This window comes from Lytechinus variegatus, chromosome 5, assembly GCF_018143015.1.
Source record: "Lytechinus variegatus isolate NC3 chromosome 5, Lvar_3.0, whole genome shotgun sequence".
In the NCBI taxonomy this organism is placed as follows: Eukaryota; Metazoa; Echinodermata; class Echinoidea; order Temnopleuroida; family Toxopneustidae; genus Lytechinus; species Lytechinus variegatus.
In genome coordinates, this window is record NC_054744.1 from 32,781,668 (window position 1) to 32,796,225 (window position 14,558).

At 35.3% G+C, this 14,558-nt stretch overlaps 1 protein-coding gene across 1 annotated transcript; it reads right to left on the bottom strand.

The window, feature by feature from the left end:
• Window positions 1–738: 738 nt before the first annotated feature.
• LOC121415407 lies at window positions 739–13,671 on the bottom strand. The gene is made up of 3 exons (XM_041608606.1): window positions 13,131–13,671; window positions 2,376–3,861; window positions 739–1,762 (listed from the first exon to the last, which is right to left on the bottom strand). The coding sequence occupies exons 1-3, from the start codon at window positions 13,669–13,671 to the stop codon at window positions 1,492–1,494; spliced, it is 2,298 nt and encodes a 765-aa protein (XP_041464540.1). The 3' UTR covers window positions 739–1,491.
• Between the last annotated feature and the right edge of the window lie 887 nt (window positions 13,672–14,558).

A 14,558-nucleotide genomic window follows, 5' to 3' on the forward strand; every position in this document is an offset into this window, starting at 1 on the left:
TATATTTCACCTTTTTAACCTTTTTCTTTGCACAAAACTCTCCATAGAGCGCCATTGCGCCCCTTCCCAACCTTATACACCCAAACCATCGTGATGATATCTTCTTTACACGGAGCTGTGATTCACATGAAATGGCTAAATATGCTGGATTTTTGTTTTGCTAATCGTTGTCAAGAATGGGAAAAGTGTGGAGAAACAAGTATTAAAGCTTGTGTATAGTTTTGGTAAATCCACCAAAATGCACCTATCACTATTCCAATTCATTGCTAGCTAATATGAATGGATATGCCCTATAACAGTTATGGTGTGGAGGATATGGAATGAAAATGTGTTTTAAAGGAAAAAAATTGCGATTTTACATGGAAATTTAACTTGATCGGGTCACCCGATCAAATTAAAATATCTGTGTGTTTTTGTCTTTCAATTAAATCCTATTCCAAATCATGGAATGGGCTGAAGCCTTCAAGATATGTTCTTTGTCTGTAACTTTTGGATATCTAATCACTAAATTTATAAGATAAGTGCTTGAATGCCCATTTTTTTTTAAAATTTAAAACAAGCATCGCCGAGAGAGGGCGCTATATATCCAAGATTTGAATATTTGAAATTTTCTCAGAGAAGTGCAGATGGAAAAATATCTAACGGTCTCTACGCTTTAGTAAGACTGTCATATTAGATGATATTCGATTATCAATCACATTATTGACCCTTTACCAAAGCTATACACAGGCTTTAAATGAAGTATGAAATTTGTTCCCACTTTGAATGATAAACACTTGAATGGTAAAAGAATGCTGGAGATGTCTCCAATAAGCATCTGCTTCCATTCAGTTATGTCCTCAGATTCAGCTGGCGCAAAAAATAGCCATTGTACTTCCTTAGCAAAGTTGTTTTAAAAATGTTTAAATGTATCTGTTATATTTCAATTTGCTAAAAATGCATAAAGAATGTTTGATAAATGTACGACACGCTGAGTTTGTTTTCGTTTTATTTTTCCTTGATACAGCGTGAACGGTGAAAATGAGCATTTCTTTGCAAACTGATTTCCGGGACCATTACAAATACGGACAACACTCACTCAAGTGTACCATTCTGTAAAAGTTTCCACTTACATGTGAAAAATGAGACCCAAACCCAAGAATTGTTTTTTACTTTTTTGGTTTCCATTACTCCTTCATATGATTCAAACTCCCATAACTAGATTCTTACTTAATTTAACAAGTAGTATGGTGATTTACAGAATACGTAAAATGTAAGAGTTTATGCGAGTAAAGTTGTTGAGAAATTAGGTAATTTCAAACAAAACTCTGACGTTTATAAATCCAGAATATCTGCAATTAAGACGTTTTTATCATTTAGGAGTAAAAGTGCAAAAAATAGAACGAACCATATTGTTTAAGAAACAAAACTGTTGGCATCCAAAAACGAGCCATAGGTTCTTCGAAATGCGTTAAAGGTTTACCAATCAGGTAGACGGGTTAGAAAGCCAGATCAGTGTCCAATGGTGGCGTAGGAGCCTTCAGCAGCGACATCAACACGACACTCTGGTACAGTACTAATCTGATGGGATGTACTGTTACTGTACGGCGTTAATTGATACTCGTAAGAATGTGACATAGACGTTATGCCGTTGCTCGAACACATGGAGGATGGGCACCGGTGGAAGGAGAGTTGGTCCAGACTGAAATCGTCGTAGTCTGTGGACGATGTGGTTTGAGAACGACGGACACAGCACTTGACATCGCAATGTATCCTCGAGGAACTACGCAGATATTCACAGATAGAGTGAACAAAAAGCAAGTGAATTTATGATCTAACATATCTTCAAAGCTTGTACAGCATCAGCATTAAAGCTACAAGCACAAAAATGTAATCTGAAAGACTCACAATAGTTAGCCTAAGCTAAGTGGTATCAATGTGTAGGAAGTGAGAAGACAAAAAAAAGAGAAAATAAAGCTTATTCGTCTGAAAGTTTAAAGACATGATAGACAGGGTTGTTAAGTCATGAAAAAATCCTCGGATTGTGTTGCAACATAGTTTGGAATCATTTTCCTACTCATTTTTAATTAATGAATTAACAGAATTAACAGACTTGGCTTTGTTCCTTCCGTAAGAACATGTTTAAGATTTTTTTTCTCTCTCTCTCTTCATTATCATCCATCGATCTCTATAATAACATCAAAATAGAAATACGTAACTTTACCGCCCGAGTAATATTACCCCATTTAGAAAGGGCCAGACCACTTCCTATTAACATATTTTATATAATTTTTGATTTGTTGAAAGCACATGGTGATGATATTAATGATAACATTGATTTAAAAAAAACATTAGTTCCATTATTATTAGTAGTAGTATGATAACAAAATGAATACCTTTTACGAGACGCAGAGATTATGACAGCAACTAAGCAGATAAGTCCAGCACCTCCAATACATGCGTACCAGATAAACCGGAACATTTTATCTTCATCCTCTGTGAGATGAATCTCTGGTGTTTCTTCAGCGACATCATCTGAACAGGAACTAGAATTGCCTGCTAAACCATTCATCCCCAGTCCTAAAGAGACAGGATATGCAAAATCTAAAAGACCACATTCGTGTCTCTTTGCTGTGACTAACATGCGGGCCATTTCGGACGAACTTGAGATGGTAACTATTTTTCCAGCACCGGTATAAATGCGGAGATCAATAGAGCAAAAATGCCCTCGAAGTAGACGAACTGGTTGGGACTGGGGGTTTAATGGATTCCCGTTGACCCGAATATTGTTCATAAGTGAGCAGTTAGTGACGATACAAACCGAGAAGTCAACATTCCTATCTTGAAATCTTCTTGGGGCGGGTACGGCCACGTACGCGCGTCTAACAAACTCTTGAGCTGATGGGACAATTGTCATTGCACCTGACACTCCCAAAGATACTGTCTTCTGAATGAAGTGCACGATCATGATCGGAAAGTTTGACGATACATGCGTAACATGCGAACCAGAGAGGCGTTGGATGAAGCCCATATTCTTGTCCGGGCTGAGTACTCGCTTAACGTCATCATTAATGGTAACTTCTGTATCCTCACCCAAAACGGCAAAGTATAATACATGATGACTCGTCTCAAACTGGAAGGGACTCACTTCGAACTCAACACCCCAAAAAGATGTTGGTAAAAGTTGTTCCACCATAAAGTAGCAGGACGTGGGATGGCTCTTGATGCCAGGGATAATGCCACAATCGTTTCCACTCACTACTGCAATGGGCTTAGACGCAGTAACGCGTGTCCTGCTAAGGTTTTCTGAGCTGCTTATTAATATGCTCTTGTGTTTGTTTAGAGATAAATTTATATGTTTCTTGGAAGGGAAGAATTGATGGGAGACATTCAACGGTGCAACTGTTTCGATATGAATAATCGTGTCGTGGTACGCTGCAGATATGGTGAAAAGAGAATGATTTGGTTTACCCTTATACTGAGCAAGGTTTTCCTCAGGTGTTGCCGCTGTAACTATGAAATATTCGGTGTTGAGAGATGCTACTGGAAGAACTAGAAAACCTTCACCGGGATGATTTAGGTCAAATTCGTATTCCACTCGACACCGTACCGATATGTCATTCGAAGATGAAACTGTCACTGTCATAGCATGGCTGTTTCTTACGTCCGCTACTACAGACCGCGGCAAAGCGATCATAGAGGCTTGGTGGTAAGATACTACTCTGGATTCTGCAAAGTCAATTTCCCTGATGTTAACTTTAACTTGGGTCGCATTTCTCGATGTACCAATAACAGTAAGGGTTGCTACAAGTCCTTCTGGATTATTGTAGAATTGTGGAATAGCAAACACAAACGTTCGGCCTTGTTCCGCGTTTCCGGAATCTGGGAAGCGCAAAAGATATAAAGATGGTTAATATTTGTTTACATTTTCCTACGGTGGTTGGTCAAAGACATGCAATCATTCAAGAATTAAAGCAAACGAAAGCCGGTGATTAATAATGATAATATTTCTTTCTAAAAAGGACGAACAGTTCTTTGTGGGGAAAAGAGTATTGCCGTTTATACGTATGAGTAGGCCTATAGTAAACATAAATATTATACTTACGAAATGCGTGAACTGTGTTTCCATTACAGATGAAAAGGCAAACCACGGATAAAATCGATGATAATTTTGCTGGAGCCATAATGATTCGTCTAGTGTTTCATGTCGCAATTGGCAAGTGAAAATGGTATATTGTAGCCTCCTTGCTCATCCGGTTTACCCACTGACTCTATCACTTTCTGCGTTTTACAAGCACGTATGAAGCCTAAAAAAGAAGCTTTTACTGATGCAATGGCTGATAGTTTTATTTTTGTTCTCTCACTTCCACGCACAGATGCGCACAACTTCTGCCAAAGACCTCCCCTCTCCGTCTCTGTCTCTGTTTTCTCTCCATCTATCTCGCTCTCTACAATGTATACCTCTCCCTCACCTTCTATTTTCCCTTTTAACCATGTATTAAACCAAATAAGGTATTAATTGTAATTTTAATAGTACACATTTATATCACTTAATGATGACTAATAAGTATGACTATCAGTACTTTTTGTTTCACTTCTATACCAGACAACGTCAGTAGAGAATTATTTGAGTGAAGTAAAAGTTATGTAAGAGATCCAAATACGCAAGTGTTTCTAATGTAATCCTGCGAAGTTCTTGAAATAGATACTGAAAGTTATTTCCGGAATAAATGCATTTACCGGAATTAATGCATTTATCATTAGCCCTAATTGGTGATCGTTTCACACGTGCAATTGGTCACACTTTCATAACAGCTACCTAGAAGGCATTTAATAATATGTGTACTATGGCAATAACCGACAAATTCCCTGTTATACTGTTAAAGGGGAAGTTCACCCTGACAAAAAACTTTATTGTAAAAATAGCAGAAAAAATAATAAAAAATATTGCCGAAGGTTTGAGAAAAATTCATCAAATAATTAAAAAGTTATTAGAATTTCAATTATTTGATTTGTGACGTCATATGCGAGCAGCATTCCTACATAGCGAATGGTAAAAAATCAATGAAATGTCATTTTCTCAGAAAATTGAAAATGGTTTTCTCTCTACCTTTTGTATATCAATAGACAAATCATTTCACACCCGATCATGAATTGAAAACAAAATTAAGTCATCAGGAACCATGCAAAATTTGAAATTCATGCATTTTATATTACATAACACATAGGGCAGCTACTCGTTTATGACGTCACAAATCCAAAACTTTGAACTTTAATAACTTTCTTACTCTTTAACGGATTTTCCTCAAACCTTCACCAATATTTTTTGCTATATTTTCTGCTATTTTTGCAACAAATTTTTCTTCAGGGTGAACTTCCCCTTTAATTATTAGAAATTCTAAGCAGAGAGTACCAAATTAGGTTCAGTAGAGAGAGAATGAGACAAATATGCGTGATACTTTATAACATAACGCCTTGTTTATTTTGTACAATGACCTAGTAAAATCTTCAAGCTGCAGGGTCATTCCCAAGGAAATGTTTGATGAAACTCACGACTCAACCATCTTGGCGCCAACGCCGCCACACCCCCGCAAAAGTGAACACAAATACAAATAAAAAAAATCTTCACGCTGCATCCGTTTTCAGTCACAAGCAACCCCCATTTTTTAATACAAATGCATATTGTTTTAAAAAGATTATGTTACGGATGCTAATGTCATGGAAGTTACCAATTTTGTTTACATATTTACTATTTACCAATTTTTTATGTTTATAGGATTTGCCATGGCAATCGATTCATGTCATTGTTCAAACGAAATCTAGAGAAGCCGTGCAAGATGATTTTAAATATTGATGAAATCTGAAGTTTATTTTATAACGGAAGTAATGTTTTTTTGGGGGGGAGGGGTAGTCTCGCTTGCATTTTCAAGCTAAAGCATCACTGGTCACCAAGTACCTTTGTGGAGCAATGGGTATCCATGTAATTGTTCAAACCAAATCGATATAAACAATGGAAGATTTATCAGAATATGAATGAAATCGCCTGATTTTGCTGCAGATGTTATTCTTACAAAATGTAGTCAACGGATAAATCAACAGAAATCATGCGAGATTGCGACGCTACAGACGAAGACGGTAGGGACAATAAATTCTGACTTTTTTTGCTGAGAAGAGCCCTGTAATGGAAATTGGACTATTTGCTCTAAACAAAAAATGACAATAGTAATATTGTGTGTATATATATATATATATATATATATATATATACAGCGCGTCCCAAAAAAAATGTCCCTCTGATATGCGGCTTAATAACTTCCAAAAATAAAAATTATTCTCAATAAAATGTATGGATATAGGAAGCCCATCTCATGTTCTAACTTCTATAAAAATTTCATTGGTCTTGCTTCAGTGGTTTTGAATACACAGCCTATTATATAACAATGGTGCTTTTCAACCCATTCCAAGTTTATATGCATGCAACACTGCTTTGTGTTCTGCACATTCTTGCATATCAACCCCCTTTGACCATTCTGACCAAGGAGATATCACCTCTATCTCCTTGTTCTGACCAAGGAATTCCCTGATCTGACCAGGGAAATCTCCATGATCTAACCAGGCTCATCAAATCACAACCTTGAGCATGTTCAGAAGGGCAAAATCAGTATCGACATCATTTCATGTTTGATAAACGGGAGATGCACAATGACTGAGACGGTTCATGTCTGTTTCATGCACAATTCCAACAATACTGCATTTTTGTTTTCATTATACTTTTTTAGTTAATTAGCTACTGAGGTCAAGTTCAATAATCCAGTGTAACATTTTAAAAGAAAAAAGTCAAAATTTTCTTTGGTATAGTTCCTTTTGCAAAGGGTGTTTAACTTGTTGATTCCCCCCTTTTCAGCTTATTTTACTCATCCATCATTCACATTTTCTTTCACGTTGGTGCACCGATTCCCCTTATCAATCATCAAACAAACTTAATTTTTTATGTTTCCTTTCCTTCTGAACATGCTCAAGTTTATGATTTGATGAGCCTAGATATGATTAGGGAATTATCCCTGCTCAGATCCTGGATGTAAGAATGGGGTTCACATGCCATAGACAATGAAGAAATGCATCAATGCTGCAAACTTGGAATGAGCTAAAATGCACCACTGTTACGTAACAGAGTGTGTACTCAAAACCGCTGAAGCGCGACCAATGAAATTTTCATTAAAGTTTGAACATGAAATGAGCTTTCTACTCATGAACATTTATTTGAGAATCCTACCACATTTTAGAATTAATTCAGTCCTATGTCAGAGGGACTTTTTTTTGGGACGCGCTGTATATATATATATATATATAACCAAGGCTATATTTATATGTGTGTGTGTGTGCGTGTGTGTGTATATATATATATATATTTATGCAACAAAAAAAGTAAGTCCCCCCCTTGAACAAACATCAATAATTTCCGAACCAATGCGAGTTTTTGATATATTTTTACATGAGCGTGTAGGTAATTTTATAAGCTAGCCTCTGAGTAAATGTTATTGACGTATTTTACGTCATGCTTCAGTGAGCACTGTCAGAAGGCAAAAATGTCACTTTTCAAAAGTCACAAGCCAAAAGTCATGACTTTGATTCCATATTCTCATCATGAAAAATAGTCAGAAGGCTTGTAAAAGGTACTTTCTAAAAGACGATACATTTTTTGGGCTAAATTTCACGGTTGAATTAACACAAGGCTAAATTTGCTATAATTGGATTTTTTACACATTTTCATCAATAAAAATGATTGAAAGAATATGATGACAGTTATAATTGGGAAGAGTATCTTCACCAAATTTCATCGTTTCACGGTTCAATGAACATTTATTGAAAACAAAAAATACGATTTCCAAATATCATAGGCAAGTATTGTTTCATTTTGGTAACTGAAACTGATCTTTTATCAACTTTTTCGTTATGTTCATGACCAATTAACATGCTTCAATGATTCAAAGGCGTTTAATTGAACATTCACGCTTGAATAAACATGTGGAATGTGATTAGCTCTTTTTTAGGTTATTGGAGAAAATGCAATTTGTAACTATTGATATCTGTCACAAACCTTCTTGCATGGTTCATTTGATTTGATTTTTATGAAAATCCCGATGTTTAATGCATCAGTGAGCACACAATATTCGAAAATTATGCAAATGAGAAGAAAGTTCAAGGCCTTGGCCCCACTCTGTGCCGTATCGAATTGTTATTTTGGTGTGCGCGCATTTTGGATAGTGCTACTCTGAAGCCATGTGCGAAATTTCATGAAATAACTGTTCAGCAGAAGTAACAAAAACCGTCCATGAAATAAACCCCTTATTTCATATTTGTTAAAATTTTGACTTCCACTCTCATAGACTTGTATACATTATGGGTGCATATGTTTAAGAATAAGTAGCCCCTTATTCAATATGGTGGAACTTTTTTTCAAGGTTGTCTTTAGCAGTGTCATTTGGCAGTCATGTTTATCAACCTATGGGCAGAATTATGTGCAAAAATGAAATCGATTTGTTTATTTACGGATGAGTGAGCACGCATCAAAGTGGGAAAATGGGTATTCTCAATGTCACAGACTCATTTTAAAGGGTAATAAGGTGAATATTGGGGGCAAATTCGGTTTCAAATGTGACTTAAATTGCTGTTGTTTTTATCATCCATCATTTCTATCACCACACACTGTCCGAACTTGTAACATTTTCATGGTTGAGCGAGCACATTTTTAAACTTAGGAATGAATACTCTTTATACTGCATAAATGTATTCTTTTTCCTAACAATTTCTCATGATCAGTTTAATTTATGGACAAATTAGTGGTGGATCCAGAATTTAAAAATGGGGGGCCTATAATCAGGGGAGCCACCAACATTTTCAAATTTTGATATGACCTAACGAGTTGTAGAGCTAGGATACTACCAAAAACCCATATGATGATACGTCACAATACAGGGGCCGCGGAACGGTTTTCAAAGTGTGGGGGAGGGGCTGAGCCAAAGTGGGGGGGGGCTGACCATGCAAAAAATCACAATCGTATGGTCATTCTTACATTTTTGTACATGTTTTTGGATAAAAGTGCCCCTCCCCCACTCCGCTTCCGTGGCCCCTGCGATATTTTGCTCACTCATCCATTAACATACAATATCAAAATTTTGTGTGGAGTGGCTAAATGATGGATAGTAAAACAGCATAACACAATAAAATTCACCTAAAACAACTTTTGCCCAACTTTGTATTTGCACAATCTGAAAAACGACTCTTGTGACTTTCAAAAATTGTCATTTTTAATTCAATCTTTAATTACTCATGCATTATTTATTTATTTATTTATTCATGTTTTATTTAACAAAAAAATCGATAAAAACAACAGTGGAGGGTAGTCCGGTTCAGTTAAAAACTGGTTTACATCGGAGCCCTCCACGAATAAAAGAAACATAAACATGATAAGAAAAGCAGAACACATACATAGTAAATAAATAAATAACAGAAAATGAGTATAATGAAATAGTTAACATAATTCAAATCGTAATCAAAATAAAAGTTTGAAAACATAGACAAAAACAAACAAAAAAATCATGATAAGGTGTGGCTGAACGTGGTATATCCACCCCCTACCTCCCCCCGCCCACACTAGGCCAGGTTGTAAAGTTAAAGCATGTTGATGAAAGTTTTGCAAAGTTTTTTGAAGTTATTTAGGGACTTAGAGTTTTGTACGGACAATGGTAATTTATTGAAAATAGAATTTGCAGTGAATGAAAATGATCTTTTTTTGTATTCAGATTTAGGGTATGGTATTTGTAGACGATTTTGGGCGGAATGTCTAGTATTATAAACAATGGGTCGTATAACAGATAATGGTTTCAAGTATTTTGGTGCAGAATCATTCCAAATTTTGTAAATTAGAATACATTGTTGGTATTTAATCCTCTGTTCAACCGATTGCCAGTCGAGTGTAGTTAACAAAGAACATTGTGAAGTTGAATAATCTGTATTCAAAACCAGGCGAGCATATCTATTCTGCAGTTTCTGTAATCGGGTTATATTAGTTTTCGAACAGTTTCCCCAAGCTGTAGAACAATAGTCAATATATGACAATATAAGCGCAAAGTATAACTGTTTTAATTGATTTCTGTTGATTAAGTGTTTAATTCTTCTTATGCAAGCAATAGAACGTGATATTTTGCAAGATATGTACTTTATATGCAAAGACCAGCTTAATTGAGAGTCGAAAATGATTCCTAGGTATTTAATATTATCAACATGTTCCAAAGTTGTATTCTCAAAGTTTATTGCAATTGTATTATTTTGTAGTTTACGTTTGTTACCAAAAGTCATGATCTTAGTCTTTTGAGGGTGTAAATACATACGATTAATTTTTAGCCATCTGGCAATTAAGTCCAAATCGGATTGTAAATTTCTTTGTATGTTAATTATTGTGGTGTCGCTGTTAAAGACAGAAGTGTCATCTGCATATAAACAGAGTTTTGTGTTTTTATGCAAGGTTAAGTTTCTTAAATCGTTGATATATAAACAAAAAATCAGGGGCCCAAGTATGGACCCTTGAGGGACACCTGTTTTTACATCTAAAAAGGAACTTGTTGTTCCTTTTATTGAAACACATTGTTGTCTTTCAGTCAAATACATTTTAAACCATTGCAGTTCAGAGTCTTTTATACCATAATAACACATCTTGTCAAGAATCAAATCAATAGGGATTACATCGAACGCCTTCTGTAGGTCTAAAAACAGACCCCCTGTTATTCTTCCAGAGTTCATGTTATTCAAGATAAAATCAACTATTTCTGTCAAACAGGTAGATGTCGAGTGAAGAGGCCTGAAACCAGACTGACAATCACATAGTAGGTCATATTTGTTTAGATAAGCATAAAGTTGTTGATGGACTGCCTTTTCTAGTATTTTAGAAAGTGTCGGTAGAAGCGAAATCGGTCTGTAGTTCTTTGGTTCAAAAGTACCCCCTTTGTGAATTGGTGTGATCTTCGCTTTCTTAAATTCTTTTGGAATTCTACCGGTTTGGAGTGACGTATTAAATAATCTTGTAAGCGGTTTGGCGATATGGAGGGCAGATTTTTTTAACAATTTAAGATGCAGACCATCAACCCCAGATGCTTTTTTTATATCAATATTTTGCAGTTCTTTTAGTACGAACTCTTCTTTTATTTCTTCAAACACGAAACGTATATCGGTTTGGAATAATGTACATGTATTCATACTATTGATATTATTTGTAGAAACCTGAGTACCTTGTGCTAGGTTCATTGCAAATTCATTAAATGACTTGTTCAAAAGGTCAACTATATTTTTGTCAGTAATTAATACGTCATCTTTAACTATCTTTACTCCTACTATTTCTTTTTTACATGGTAATAATTGTTTGAGTATTCGCCAATTTTGGCGAACATCATTTCCACATTTCTTCAACTCGTTTTGGTAAAAATCCTTTTTTAATCTTTTATTCATATTATTTGCTTTATTACGGAAATATTTAAATTTTTCCCAGTATTGATGGTTTTTGGTTTTATAAAATTTTCTATGGAAATAATCTCGTTGTCTAGCCAACAGGATATATTCATTATTGATCCACGGTACACCTGTTTGTTTGAGACGTACTGTAACGTATGGGGCGTGTTTATCACTTACTTTCATAAATATAGTTATTCCAAAGATTTTCGACATCTTCAGATTCATTCCACTCGACTTTATTCAATTCTTCATTAAATTTTTCTTCATCAAAGTTTCTGAATGATCGAAATTTGCTTACAAGAGGTTTTAACAATGAAGCCTTTCCATGTATTACCAGATAGACCAAAGAATGGTCACTGATTCCTAGTATTGAACTCCTGATTTTAAACAGGGCATTGTATCTGAAACCATTATTAAGTCAATAAGTGTTTTGCTGTGAGGTGAAATACGAGTATAATCATTTATAATTTGACGCAGGTTAAAATTATTACGAAACTCGTTTACTTTATTTGATAGGTGGATGCTAGTCATCATATTGCAATTAAAATCCCCTAAAACAACAACATTGTTTGTAATAGAAAATAAACTATCAACATTTTGTTCGAGTTTATTGAAGAAATCTGTTACATCACTGGATGGTTTCCTATATAATACTCCAACAAAAATTGAACTGCTTTGGTGCCTTTTTATTTCTAACCACATCAGTTCAATGTCTTCACATTCTAAATCTTCTCGTCTTACGTAAGATATGTTATTCTTAATGTAGCACCCAACTCCTCCCCCTATAGTTGACACTCTGTGTTTACTCACAAATTTATATCCAGATATACAATCGATTTCATTCCAACATGTATCGTCATTTAACCATGTTTCAGATATGCTGAGCAAATCATAGCTATTGATTGCCAAAAACTTCTGAACATCGATCACCTTGTTTCGTAGGCTTCTGATATTAATATGTGCTATTTTAATTCCCTTTTCATGTGGAAAGTCAGCATATATTGTTTTCTCATTGTCTTTATTGTGGTCATCTTCATTACAAATACTATTTCCCGAATGCACCAATGACTCATCGTTTTCAATATTGTCCCAAAATGGTAAAATCTGAAATAAACATCTACGGCACTGCCAATTTTCAAATCCTTCTAGTAGATCATTATATTTACATAGAGAAATGTTATCACATTTGATATGAACCCATCTCCCACAATTTGTACATGCAAGGGCTTTTTGATTTCTTTTTACTGGCCGACTACAACAAACACATGGGTATTTTATTCCCATATATGCAATACGTAAGTTTCAGTTAAAGTATTAAAAAAAATGCCTAAAAAAAAGTAAACAAAATTGTTCATGAAGGTATTAAAATGACTCTATGATAATTATAATATGCAATATCACCCTCATATGAAACATATATTATATGGTAATGTGACTGATAATCGAAAAAAGAGAGTCTTTCAAACAAAACTATTACTTAAGTTTAAAAAAAGTTCATTAACTAGATTAGAAACCTAAAACAACAATAGTGACAGAGGGTAATAAACCATTGGCCTAAATTGTTCATCAAAACGGTCACGATTTCGGAGTGACATCCAAATTACGCAAGTCACTTTCATCTTAGATGACTCTGTTTATTGTCTTGCCGTTTGATGCTTGGAGTTTTACAATCACACGACCGTCACTAGACCATGCATTGATTACGTTCTTCATCTTCTTCGCGTTTTTCAAGAGTTGTAGATTGGCTTTTGTCAATTGTTCCTGAATAACAATGTTCGTGCCTTTTAATCGACGACGACGGGAGATTATGGTGTGACGGGTTCTATAAGATGTAAACTTTACAACGATTGGACGAACTCCGGGTTTCCCATTCTTCCTCCTCGGTTGTTTCCTCGGGTCACCGACTCGATGTGAACGATCAATGTCATCCTTTGAAATAATCACTCCGAGGGAATCCCGCGCTAGTTGACATATGACGTCATCCGTTGACTCATTATCTTGTTCTTCTATTCCAAATACCTGAAGATAGTTCCTTCGCGAATATTGATCGAGGTCGGCCATAGATAAACGAAGATTATTGATTGTGGTGCTTTGATCTGTAACGACAGAGGTGAGACGTTGAATCTCGTCACCCAGTGACTTGTTCTTGACTTCAGCATCAAGCAATCGGGCTTCTTGTTCATCCATGCGATAAAGTAACAACTGAAATTCTTTCTGAACAGCCTTTTGATGGATTCAAATAGCATTTTGTTCTCATTTTGAAAACGCTCAAACATATCATTCAAGAGTTTCTGTGTGACGTCACTGTTCTCACCTTCAGAAGACGCCATTTTGAATCATGTGTGAAGATGAAATAATGAGTAATCTGACGTTAATAGCAGAGGAATATGTAGTTTCTGAGATTTACATTAAATATAAGTATATGGTATTCCTCTCTCATGGCCAGGCAGACCCTCCGCCAAGTATTATGAAAATGGGTGACGTTACATGTTCACCGGACTATTCATACAAAACGAATAGTCAATGTGATATATACTCACGATCGAGCTCCTCAACGAATTCAAGTCAGTCAATTGTGTTATATGATATTCGAAAAGTATATATATATATATACATATATTGTTTCATGAAGATGAATGTTCAAGATATCAGATTTAAGATCCGAGTGACTTCGAATTAGATTCGTACGTAATAGATTCGGATTGTACGTGCTTACTTACAGCAACTTAGAAACGTCGTTGAAAAAAATCCACTGGAATATTTCAAAACATTCACATGCATGACTCAACCGATCAATCTCATTTTTTTCCAGGAGTTACTTAATGAGTGTAGAAAATACGTACGAAATATCATATCTCAAAATAACTCCCTTCAAAATTTACAGCAATTTGATTTAGGGGGGACTTACTTTTTTTGTTGTGTATAAATACATGTATGTATATATATATATATCACTCATAGCAAGAAAAGGCTTTCAAAGGTTCCATAACCGAGTCCTGGGGTACCCCATCTCCTATATATTTATGGAATAGACAACAGAGCTGCACATACAACAATGTTTTGCTTCTGGTTAA